This window comes from Phyllobates terribilis, unplaced genomic scaffold (genome assembly GCF_046119375.1).
Source record: "Phyllobates terribilis strain yellow unplaced genomic scaffold, ASM4611937v1 Scaffold_2__4_contigs__length_985480577, whole genome shotgun sequence".
NCBI lineage: Eukaryota > Metazoa > Chordata > Amphibia > Anura > Dendrobatidae > Phyllobates > Phyllobates terribilis.
In genome coordinates this window covers 322,871,920-322,883,975 of record NW_027362762.1, presented here as the reverse complement: position 1 = coordinate 322,883,975, position 12,056 = coordinate 322,871,920, and the positions used below count along the sequence as shown (strand labels likewise).

The 12,056-nt window shown below is 42.6% G+C and overlaps 1 protein-coding gene across 4 annotated transcripts in view; it reads right to left on the bottom strand.

Annotated features, from left to right (window-relative positions):
* Positions 1–9,184, bottom strand: part of MCF2L (MCF.2 cell line derived transforming sequence like) — a 291,794-nt gene extending 282,610 nt beyond the window's left edge. For 2 of the 4 annotated variants that reach the window (XM_073664391.1, XM_073664394.1), the window contains exons 1-2: positions 9,013–9,182; positions 1,852–2,040 (exon numbers count right to left, since the gene is read on the bottom strand). In XM_073664391.1, coding sequence (XP_073520492.1) covers positions 1,852–2,023 — 172 coding nt within the window. In that variant the 5' untranslated portion in view covers positions 2,024–2,040; positions 9,013–9,182. Of the gene's footprint in view, positions 1–1,851; positions 2,041–9,012 lie in introns of all 4 variants that reach the window. The other 2 variants (XM_073664397.1, XM_073664398.1) reach the window with 2 other exon arrangements.
* Between the last annotated feature and the right edge of the window lie 2,872 nt (positions 9,185–12,056).

Genomic DNA, 12,056 nt, shown 5'->3' with positions numbered 1-12,056 from the left:
TAGATGAATGTTAATACAGCACATGCCTTCTTTGTCTTCTAGATCAATAGAGGAGTACATTTCTAAAATGTGTACCCTCACACATCCCTCCGCTGAATTTGCTAGACGTGTCGTTTTTTTTCAAATGTACAATGTGTTTAAATAATGTGAACACATAAGGCTGTCATACGTCTTTGTAAGGGTTACAATTCTGCTGTGTAAAATATATCCGCTCTACCAGTTCCTATATAGGCTTCTGTGTGATCCTACTGAACCTCCATATCCCTCCAATGTTACACTGAGGCATACATAGTTTTTTTTTCTTTCGCACACATAATTTAACAAAAAATGATGCATTTTTCCATTGGATGCACTCTTATGGTGCTGGTCTCCCTATCACACGACTGTATTCAGAACTCCAATATCAGTTTATGGAAAGAGCTGCGAATGTCATTGAGGCCCCAAGACAGAAAAAGTAAAACAGCTCTACATTTTCAACATTGCACTTGACAAAGGCCTCTGTGCCGGCCGATATGTGGGGTATGGTGGGTGCTGGGACTGCAATAAAATACTTCTTTTTTTGAAGATGCAGGTAAGGTGGCTCAGTGGTTAGCGCTGTTCCTTTGCAGCGCTGGGGTCCTGGGTTCAAATCCCACCAAGGACAACATCTGCAAGGAGTTTGTATGTCCTCCCCGTGTTTGTGTGGGTTTCCTCCATGTTCTCCGGTTTCCTCCCACACTCCAAAGACATGATGATAGGGAATCTAGATTGTGAGTCCCATTGGGGACAGAGATAACTATGTATGTGAAGTGCTGTGGAATATGAAGGCGCTATATATGCCAAGCATAATGATAATAAAAAAAAAATAACCATTTTTCCTCCTTGTCATTGTGGCCATGGCGCCAGTTATTTTCTATGATCAAGGGAACCCTGTTGTGGAGATAGGTGTTTGTCCTTTCTAGACATGTCTGTGATGATAAAACCTCGTTAAAGCGACCGTCAGCCTAGAATGACTGTTCAAACCAATGTTTTGAAATAGCCTCATGGGTGCCCCAGACTGTACATGTGGAAGTAAAAAGTACTATTATTTGGGAAATCCAGAAAAAAAAAAAAAGAAAAAAGGGGGAGATCCAGCACGACTTGTCCAGAAAAATTAGTTGGTAATTAAAAACAACATTTATTGAAAAATATTAAAAATGTTTCATAGTAAAAAGCGCTGGGTCAGAGGCATACACACTGACGCGTTTCGAGAAAACAGTTCTTAATCCTAGTATTGCATCTAATTCTTCCGGATAAGTGGTGCTGGACCTCCCCCTTTTTCTTTTTTTCTGGATTTCATTACTTGTTACCAAGACAAGTTTTTTGGTCCGTGAATTCCCGGAGGAATACTTTCAAAGGACTGGTGAGCTGGATTCCATCTCTCTTTTGTTTCCTACATATTAATTTGGCCATGTATGACCCTTATGTGTTCACGGTTTGGCATCGTCTTAGGGTCACTGTATTATTTATGAACAGCACTGAACGTTAACAAAGATTCGCCTTCAAAGTTACAGGTTACCCTAATATTTCAAGTGATTAAAACCTCATGTACAAGGCAAATCATATCTTGCTATGGAGAAATGGATTTCCTTCTGTGGGCATTCATAGTCATACAGAGTGCAGCAGGCGCAGTATGAGCCCACAGCGCATGCGGTATGAGCGCCGTACTGACCGCTGTAATCAGGAGGCCTTCGATGTTCAGAAAACCTACAGAACCTATTACTGATAGAAACCTAAATTGAAGCACTCATTTCACCATCTCAAAGTGTCAACCTCCAAAAAGGTTCTTCCTGACGGTAGAAAGCATTCGATAGAAAATCGATGTAATCTTACCTGCTTGTACATCCAGCTCAGGTTGGTCTTCTGGGACGAGCTGGATGACATCAGACACGTCCACCTGGTGATCAGTCTCTTCTGCCTCATCCTCGTTGGAGGATCTCGCTGAAGCGAAACAGATGTTACTTCCAAGCTCCCGACAAAGAGTGAAGTCCCAACACTTAGGCATGAAAACCCAGACAGCTCCTATGAGGGAATTGAAGATATTCCATACATTTGGAAACTGTTTGCATTTTTTTATTTAAAAAGATGATCACATCTTCCACATGACAATGTGCATTTATCATTATTTATTATACAACCAGTAATAATATTTTTAAATGGTAATAATAAAAATAATAAGAAGAATAACAATAATCATTATTGTGTTAACAAAACTGCTCAGTCTTTTCAGAAAATCAACTCCTAATGATATCGCTTAAGCACATCCAGAAAGTATTAAGCATAAGGGCGTGTATGACAGAATAATGATGCAACAGTGTTATACTAATGGGAATAGGGAGATGATTGGAAACTCCAGAATAAACCCAAAATTATTTCCTCATCATTTTAAGATTTCTTTAAAGTGCTCCAACCATCAGGCCTCGGCTAGATGAATGCTGAAACTGCTCATATAGCAAGAAGCTCATGTGATTTTCCATACAGGATATGGTGTGATTTTGCTTACTCCTGAAAATATAACTAAAGGTTTACTTACAAGGTCATATATTTTCAGACTGTACTTCCTCTATACATATTATATCCCAAAAGCGGAAACAAAGAGACGGAAAATGTAGGATTGCAGCAATAAGCAATGTAAATGGTCACAATGAGAACATCCCCGAGATCAACATAAAAACCTTCCCTGGCGAGATCACTACTACATTAGTAAATTTCAGGGACTACAACCCCTGGCAAAAATTATGGAATCACCGGGCTCGGAGGATGTTCATTCAGTTATTTAATGTTGTTGAAAAAAAGCAGATCACAGACATGGCACAAAACTAAAGTTATTTCAAACGGCAACTTTAGGGCTTTAAGAAACACTAAAAGAAATCAAGATTAAAAATGTGGTACTCAGTAAGGGTAATTTTTTTCATACCAAGCAGAGGAAAAAATTATGGAATCACTCTGTAATATGACTTTCATACCAAAATAAGCTCCAGATATGGTGTGTACATGATCAGAGAAAAAAGAAATCCTTGTTAAGCCAGCTATTGTAACTGGAAACACTGATACCAGAACCTAACTGTCTCCATTAATAGTATTCACCACATATTTATATATATATAAAATCACACATGACAAGTATTTCCATTTTAGGGATATTCACATAAGAGCACATTGATCCATTTAATGTAACCATTCTCACATAATGGATCCACGTCTCCGTTCTCTTAAGCTCAGTGATTGGCTGAGTCTGATCATCAAAAACCGTTCAGTCTATAGCGCGCTGTTATGTTTTTAACTCATCCATTTATGTGAATAAAGCTTTAAAGAGGTTGGATTAAGATTAAGGCTCGATGTCTAAGGAAAAAATATGAATCGGCCCGATGTAACATATATCGTGATTTTCAGCTCAGTCATTTATGGCATATCCACATATGGTTAATGAATAAAGACCTGACATTTAATAACAAAGAGAATGCCATATAATAACTGCGAAAACATGGGCGGATAGCTAGTCAAGTGAGGAGCATCCGTCCAACAGCACGCTGAAAGAACATACTGTATCAAAAAGAGGAGAACCCAGCGTATCTTTGCAAAAAGGTGTATTTATTTAAACATTAAGAAAAAAGGGTAAGTATTTAACCAGACAAAAATGGGAATGAGGTGACTGGATAGAAAAATACTGGAAAATCAGGTACATATAATAATAAGACAATGATTTTAGCCCTTTGGTATAGATAGAATTGCACAATTGCCCATGGTGAGTCATAAATATAATAGAGACATTCCACCTATATGGGGTAAACAGGTACTATTAATATAACAAGGGGGAACACTGCCATGTGGCAAGGGGGCACACCAACATATACCTGGTGCCAAAACAGAATGTATAATCATAAATAGATTACCTGTAGAAACTATCACACAGAGTGGAGAGAGGGGGGGGGGGAGAGAAAGGATGGTGGTAGCAGGAAGCCCGACGCGCGTTTTGCGGTAAAACCGCTTTCTCAAGGGCGAGTGACCTGACATTTGTAGGAAGTAAATAATCACATCTTTGTGCACATTTGTAAGCTGTAAACTAATTGTTCACATAAGAGTAAAGTACAATTGTACCCAGGGGCAGACACCAACGGAGGGCTCATGTCCATTAACAGGACATACATATGCTGTTAGAAATCTAAGAGCCCTTTATCACGGTGGGGGAGCTAGCCATAGACTATCTCATTCATGGATGTTCAGAAAATACCTCACCGGTGTACTAATCGACTAATAACATGAATGGAAATCCATGTATCCCTTAATAGTTGTGACGTCACAGTAGATTACCTGACAGGTACCCACTAGAATGAAACAATAGATTACCTGACCGATACCCAGTAGGATGACACAGTAGATTACCTGACCGATAACCAGTAGATTACCTGACCGATACCCAGTAAGTTACCTGACTTTTATGCTCTAGTGATGTCATCTAGCTTACTTGACTAAGGTCATACGACCATTTTCTCTCCATCCAAGAAAATCGGTTCAATTATGCTAAGCAGAGTTTGAATTGATTTGATTTTCTCAAAGGTCAAGAGAAAAAAAACACTTGGATGTCTTCTGAATGCAGTCTGAATTTTTTCCAACAAAGGCAAATAGTGCACGTTGTGTTTTTTTTTTCTTGGACCAATCGGTGATGTCATCTAGCTCACCTGACTAATAAGTCACTAGTGATGTCACCTAGCTCACCTGACTAATAAGTCACTAGTGATGTCACCTAGTTTACCTGACTAATAAGTCACTAGTGATGTCACCTAGTTTACCTGACTAATAAGTCACTAGTGATGTCACCTAGTTTACCTGACTTCTTTTAAACTATTATTAAATGGAAACATTCTTATTTTAATCTGGAAACTAAAGTCCCATCTTCATATGAGCAAAGGCTGTTATAATGTATCAGTTTAGGTAAGAGTAATCAGCCTGATTTCCAGGACAAGAGGCATCTGTGCTGCGGAGTAATGTCAATCACAATGGGCTGCCTTGCCTGGTACACCAATGGCTCTGTGCAGTAAGAGATCTGGGTGAATCTTAAATCTTTTTAAGTTGCCTTTTATTGCATTAAATTGTGCAATAAGGAGTAGCAATAAATTCTGGCTTACAGGTTTGGTAATCAATTAAACAGCAATGCACTAAAAACATATTTAAAATACAACATTTTTAACCTCTCAAATGATCTGAAGTGTAAAAAGTAAACAGGAACAAGAATCTGCAGGACATTTCCATCATCGTCATCCTCGCAGCCAGACCTCATGACCACATGGCACAGATCTGTTGTTTGAATGGACATCTGGGCACATTTCTTACAGCGTATCTACACAACTATTCTGCATGTAAACGTAGCCACTTAAATGCCAAATGTCACAGGTGTCAGAAAAGGGCAAGGGGATTAACTCCTTCTAATGCAATCAGGAAGAGCAGTAATAAGTATGCCCACCATGTCTCCAGGAGGATTTGGTGGGCAGTGAAGGGGATCTGAATTTCCAGGGGGTCACCCATTCTAAAGTGACTATAATGAAGAACATACTCAAACCTTTTCTTATGCTTAAAGTGTGTTAGATTAAATGAATGCGATCAATGAACTAAACAATGCAACATTTATAAGACAGATAAGTATCGGAAACTGGTTACCCCGATAATTGCTGAAGAACTACAATACTGTGACAGTCTAATCTCACATTAGTTACATGCACATATCATACACGGTATCTCTTTCCTGTAGGTTATATGACCCTGACTCACAGACGCAGCAGACATACTTGATAACACTTTCTAACAGGTGTGAATACAAGACATTTTCACTTTGTGAACATCCCCAGTGGCGGCCGCGTCTTGTATGGCTGAGCTAAATAGGAAGTATCACAAACTAGACAGAGCGTGAAAACTAAGTGACACAATCAAATAGTGTAATATTATTATAATTCTCCTCCCCCACCTAATCTTACATAGGGCAGAGAGACAGGTAAGGATCATGGATCACTGTACAGAGGCGGCCGTACAGCCCTCTGACAAGTCTTGTGCATGGATCCTATTCTAAGTCAGTGTAGGTGTTCCTGAGCATCATCTGCAACTATATCCCCCGGACCCCCCATGCGTCTCTCCATACCTAATGTCAGAGGGGGCAGAGAATGGAATTACAGAAGCATTAAGGCTACACCTTGACCTGTTACATGACAGAGAGGCATAATGTAAATCCAACCTGGAATCACACATGATCTGTGTGGGAAAGTCAAGGCTGATTTCTGCAGCGACAGTGAAATTATCCATAAATATGTGAACAGAGTTCAAGAAATCCCATTCACATGCAAGAGGTGCGGATTGTCATTGGCTATTCAGACAAAGGGGAAGATTTACTCAAGGAAATGAGACAGAATTCTGGCTACATGCTGAGCCCCATATTAAAAAAACATATTTATCCCCTTTCCTATGGGTAATGGATAACTTCTAATTTATAGGAGTAACCCTTTAACACGGCACATATTGCTAGACCTCACACTTGATCCAGTGTCATGCTATGGGGTCATGCACATGTCTGATATATTCCTCGGACCAATTCTGTCCAAGGAAAAAAAATCACAGCATGCCTGAGTTGGATCTGATATTCAGATCGCACTCAGCCATACAAGTCAATGAATCTCTGGAAAACATCAGACTGCACTCGGATGACATCTGAGTGCAGTCCGATTTTCACAGAATGGAGAAGACCGAGAAATGGTTTTCCCCATCTTCTCATTCAAGAAACTCTGGCCACCACACTCTTCCAGATTAGAGAAAATACGCTGGTGTGACCCTAGACTTAGAGGAATACGGCACACCTACTGTGCTATACTGAGTACAAAAATTATAGTAACCTGTGGTAAATAAGTGGAACTTTGCAACACATGTATCAGAATAATTGGCTTTGGCCTGACCGCCATTCTTTTCAATCCAATGACCTCACAATGCTACCAGATTCTTAAGATGTCCCAAAACCAGAAAGTGACAAAATCAATAAAGAACAAGGTAAAAAAAAAAAAAAAAAGTTGTTAATCTATCATTAGTAGCTATTGAAACCTGGTGCTGCCATTTACTACACAGGCAGCCATTCATTTGGATTATCACTGATCAGATCTCTACATGGCAGAGTGTGGCACATGGTACAGATCTGACCAGTGATATTGGCAGAGACTGGCAGAGCACGGCACAACATGGTAGAGATCTGATCAGTGATATAAGCGGAGGCTGGCAGAGCATGGCACATGGTAGAGATCTGATCAGTGATATAAGAGGAGGCTGGCAGAGCATGGCACATGGAAGAGGTCTGATCAGTGATATAAGCGGAGGCTGGCAGAGCATGGCACATGGTAGAGGTCTGACCAGTGATATAAGCGGAGGCTGGCAGAGCATGGCACATGGTAGAGATCTGACCAGTGATATAAGCGGAGGCTGGCAGAGCATGGCACATGGTAGAGGTCTGATCAGTGATATAAGCGGAGGCTGGCAGAGCATGGCACATGGTAGAGATCTGATCAGTGATATAAGTGGAGGCTGGCAGAGCATGGCACATGGTAGAGGACTGATCAGTGATATAAGCGGAGGCTGGCAGAGCATGGCACATGGTAGAGGTCTGACCAGTGATATAAGCGGAGGCTGGCAGAGCATGGCACATGGTAGAGATCTGATCAGTGATATAAGTGGAGGCTGGCAGAGCATGGCACATGGTAGAGGTCTGATCAGTGATATAAGTGGAGGCTGGCAGAGCATGGCACATGGTAGAGGTCTGATCAGTGATATAAGCGGAGGCTGGCAGAGCATGGCACATGGTAGAGATCTGACCAGTGATATAAGCGGAGGCTGGCAGAGCATGGCACATGGTAGAGATCTGACCAGTGATATAAGCGGAGGCTGGCAGAGCATGGCACATGGTAGAGGTCTGATCAGTGATATAAGTGGAGGCTGGCAGAGCATGGCACATGGTAGAGATCTGACCAGTGATATAAGCGGAGGCTGGCAGAGCATGGCACATGGTAGAGGTCTGATCAGTGATATAAGTGGAGGCTGGCAGAGCATGGCACATGGTAGAGATCTGATCAGTGATATAAGCGGAGGCTGGCAGAGCATGGCACATGGTAGAGATCTGATCAGTGATATAAGCGGAGGCTGGCAGAGCATGGCACATGGTAGAGATCTGATCAGTGATATAAGTGGAGGCTGGCAGAGCATGGCACATGGTAGAGGTCTGATCAGTGATATAAGCGGAGGCTGGCAGAGCATGGCACATGGTAGAGGTCTGATCAGTGATATAAGTGGAGGCTGGCAGAGCATGGCACATGGTAGAGGTCTGATCAGTGATATAAGCGGAGGCTGGCAGAGCATGGCACATGGTAGAGATCTGATCAGTGATATAAGCGGAGGCTGGCAGAGCATGGCACATGGTAGAGGTCTGATCAGTGATATAAGTGGAGGCTGGCAGAGCATGGCACATGGTAGAGGTCTGATCAGTGATATAAGTGGAGGCTGGCAGAGCATGGCACATGGTAGAGGTCTGATCAGTGATATAAGTGGAGGCTGGCAGAGCATGGCACATGGAAGAGGTCTGATCAGTGATATAAGCGGAGGCTGGCAGAGCATGGCACATGGTAGAGATCTGACCAGTGATATAAGCGGAGGCTGGCAGAGCATGGCACATGGTAGAGATCTGACCAGTGATATAAGCGGAGGCTGGCAGAGCATGGCACATGGTAGAGGTCTGATCAGTGATATAAGTGGAGGCTGGCAGAGCATGGCACATGGTAGAGAGTTGATCAGATCCTGGGATAATCTGCAGGTGATCTGACTGCAGGATAATGAGAGCAGCTTCTCCCTCAGGCTCCACTATCTGCTCTGTATACAGCAGCGCCGAGCTGACTAACATACATATAAAAGTTCCTGTGCAGGTGCCATGTTACCTGGTGCGGCCACTGTGCCCTGACTGACAGCCAGTCTACTCACCTCTCACAAGGAGCTCTCCACTGTGGCGGATCTGCTGCTCGTCCTCTGCTATCCTTCACCTTCCCGAACAAACGTGCTCTGCTCCTGGCTGCACAAGCCGGCTCCCTGCCCAGGCTGCCCGGCCATACACAGGCTGGAGGTGGGGACAGGGAAGAGGAGGCAGCACACGATGAGCGCTAGTCCTGCAGACTGGAGCGGAGCCGCAGTGCCCAGCGGGCGACACCTAGCGGCAGCCGCTAGAACAGCCCCGACCGAAGCGGAATGTTTCCTATGATATCCCAGTGACCGCTTCGGCCCGGGGCTGCAGGCAGAGGATGGGGGTGATAGTCCCAGCTGCACATTGCAGGGAGATTTAGTTCTCGGTGTATGTTATATTATTAATGAATGAAGTCACATTTAGGGGAGAATTATGAAACCGGTACAAAAGAAGCTACGGTGTACAGGGAGATCAATCAGGAGCCTGCTTTCAATTGACAAAAAACCTCAGATGTAATCAAATTGGTTGCTATGGACAACGATCACAGTCTTATTTGAATCTGCTTTGCTATATACTCCAAATTAGGGAGTGCCGAAGCAGAAAACAACGATCACATGGCCATAATGTGAAAAACATGTATAAACTTTATTCAAAAAATTCTTTACATACAAAGTAGAAAATAGAGCAGAATGTCCAGGGAGACAAATGAGTACCAAATCAACATACAAATCATTAAAACATGGATAAAAACAAGCAGGTAGCACATGAGATGCAGGTACCTCGTCTCGCAACTCCCTTCCTCCCCATTGTCAAATGCTTAGGAGACTATAGCAAATGTGAAGGGACACCATGAAAAAACGTCAATATATATTATAAATAGCCATATCTCAGAGGTGAACATCCCTATCCTTACTGTCTCACATAATCAAAAGTCAAGCATAATTACCTAGGTGGGAGACTGAGAACCTGCACGATGCGTACTTCCCCGACGCGCGTTTCGGCGCTATTGCCTTTCTCAAGGGGACTGCTGTGGCTAAATAGACAGTCATTTAAATACATAGCGCGATAAAAGGCTGGCCAATAGGGCGGCACGACGCCCACACCGGAAATGGCAACTCACGTGTGTGTAGTCATGGTGATGCGTGACGCTACCCAGTCATGCCCCGCGACTCTCCGGAAGTGACGCAGGGAGCAACGCCGTAACCAAGACACCAGGCTCCGTCGGCATCGCGGCAGGAAACCACCCAGGGATGCCGAAAGAAGTCAGGTATGTAGGGACGGCGATGCCCCTGCGTACCAAGACGCAGGCATGTGTGCACATCGCACAATCTAACAGTGTGAATATGCTTGTGCATGCACCGATAGAAAGGGAGACACCATAGCTAACAGAAATTAACTGCGGACACCAGAATGCCGCCCCCCATGGAGTTAACCCATACTGTAACAATGAATATAGATAGAGATGGATACACTATGGTAACAGAAATGTAAATATATGGAATATTTGCATATGTTTGGGTATGATAATCAATAAATGGCACATATTGAATAGATATACAAATTTAACACTTTAAATGTGGCCACTTCCCTCATAATATAGATGTATAGTATTAAAGACCATATAATCACACACTAGAAATATTGGCTGTGGCTGAATATATGATCATTTACATGTATTGTTTATGTGGCCATTGTTCGAGCACATCTATACAAAACAAGGAGGTCATCTGTGCCGGGAGACTCCATTTGGGATAGGATAACTGTGGAAACAGTTGAATGCATACCATGTTGTTTAATTGTTATAATTCTTATTGCATATATTTGTATTTTTTACATTGTATGATATAGTTATATACTGTATGTGGCACCCCCTCTTCCCTAAATTAGGTTTGCACATGTGAATTATCTATGACGTATAATGATATATATTTATGGGTGTTTCGAGTGTGTGATTATATGGTCTTTAATACTGTACATCTATATTATGAGGGAAGTGGCCACATTTAAAGTGTTAAATTTGTATATCTATTCAATATGTGCCATTTTATCATACCCAAACATATGCAAATATCCCATATATTTACATTTCTGTTACCATAGTGTATCCATCTCTATCTGTATTCATTGTTACAGTATGGGTTAACTCCATGGGGGGCGGCATTCTGGTGTCCGCAGCTAATTTCTGTTAGCTATGGTGTCTCCCTTTCTATCGGTGCATACACAAGCATATTCACACTGTTAGATTGTGCGATGTGCACACATGCCTGCGTCTTGGTACGCAGGGGCATCACCGTCCCTACATACCTGACTTCTTTCGGCATCCCTGGGTGGTTTCCTACCGCGATGCCGACGGAGCCTGGTGTCTTGGTTACGGCATTGCTCCCTGCGTCACTTCCGGAGAGTCGCGGGGCACGACTGGGTAGCGTCACGCATCACCATGACTACACACACGTGAGTTGCCATTTCCGGTGTAGGCGTCATGCCGCCCTATTGGCCAGCCTTTTTTCGCACTATGTATTTAAATGACTGTCTATTTAGCCACAGCAGTCCCCTTGAGAAAGGCAATAGCGCCGAAACGCGCGTCGGGGAAGTACGCATCGTGCAGGTTCTCAGTCTCCCACCTAGGTAATTATGCTTGACTTTTGATTATGTGAGACAGTAAGGATAGGGATGTTCACCTCTGAGATATGGCTATTTATAATATATATTGACGTTTTTTCATGGTGTCCCTTCACATTTGCTATAGTCTCCTAAGCATTTGACAATGGGGAGGAAGGTAGTTGCGAGACGAGGTACCTGCATCTCATGTGCTACCTGCTTGTTTTTATCCATGTTTTAATGATTTGTATGTTGATTTGGTACTCATTTGTCTCCCTGGACATTCTGCTCTATTTTCTACTTTGTATGTAAAGAATTTTTTGAATAAAGTTTATACATGTTTTTCAAATTATGGCCATGTGATCGTTGTTTTCTGCTTCGGCACTCCCTAATTTATAGTTTTTCAACGATTGGCCACCTATATATATATCTAGTGAGTGGGTTGCAGCATGGATGGTTCATGCCTACT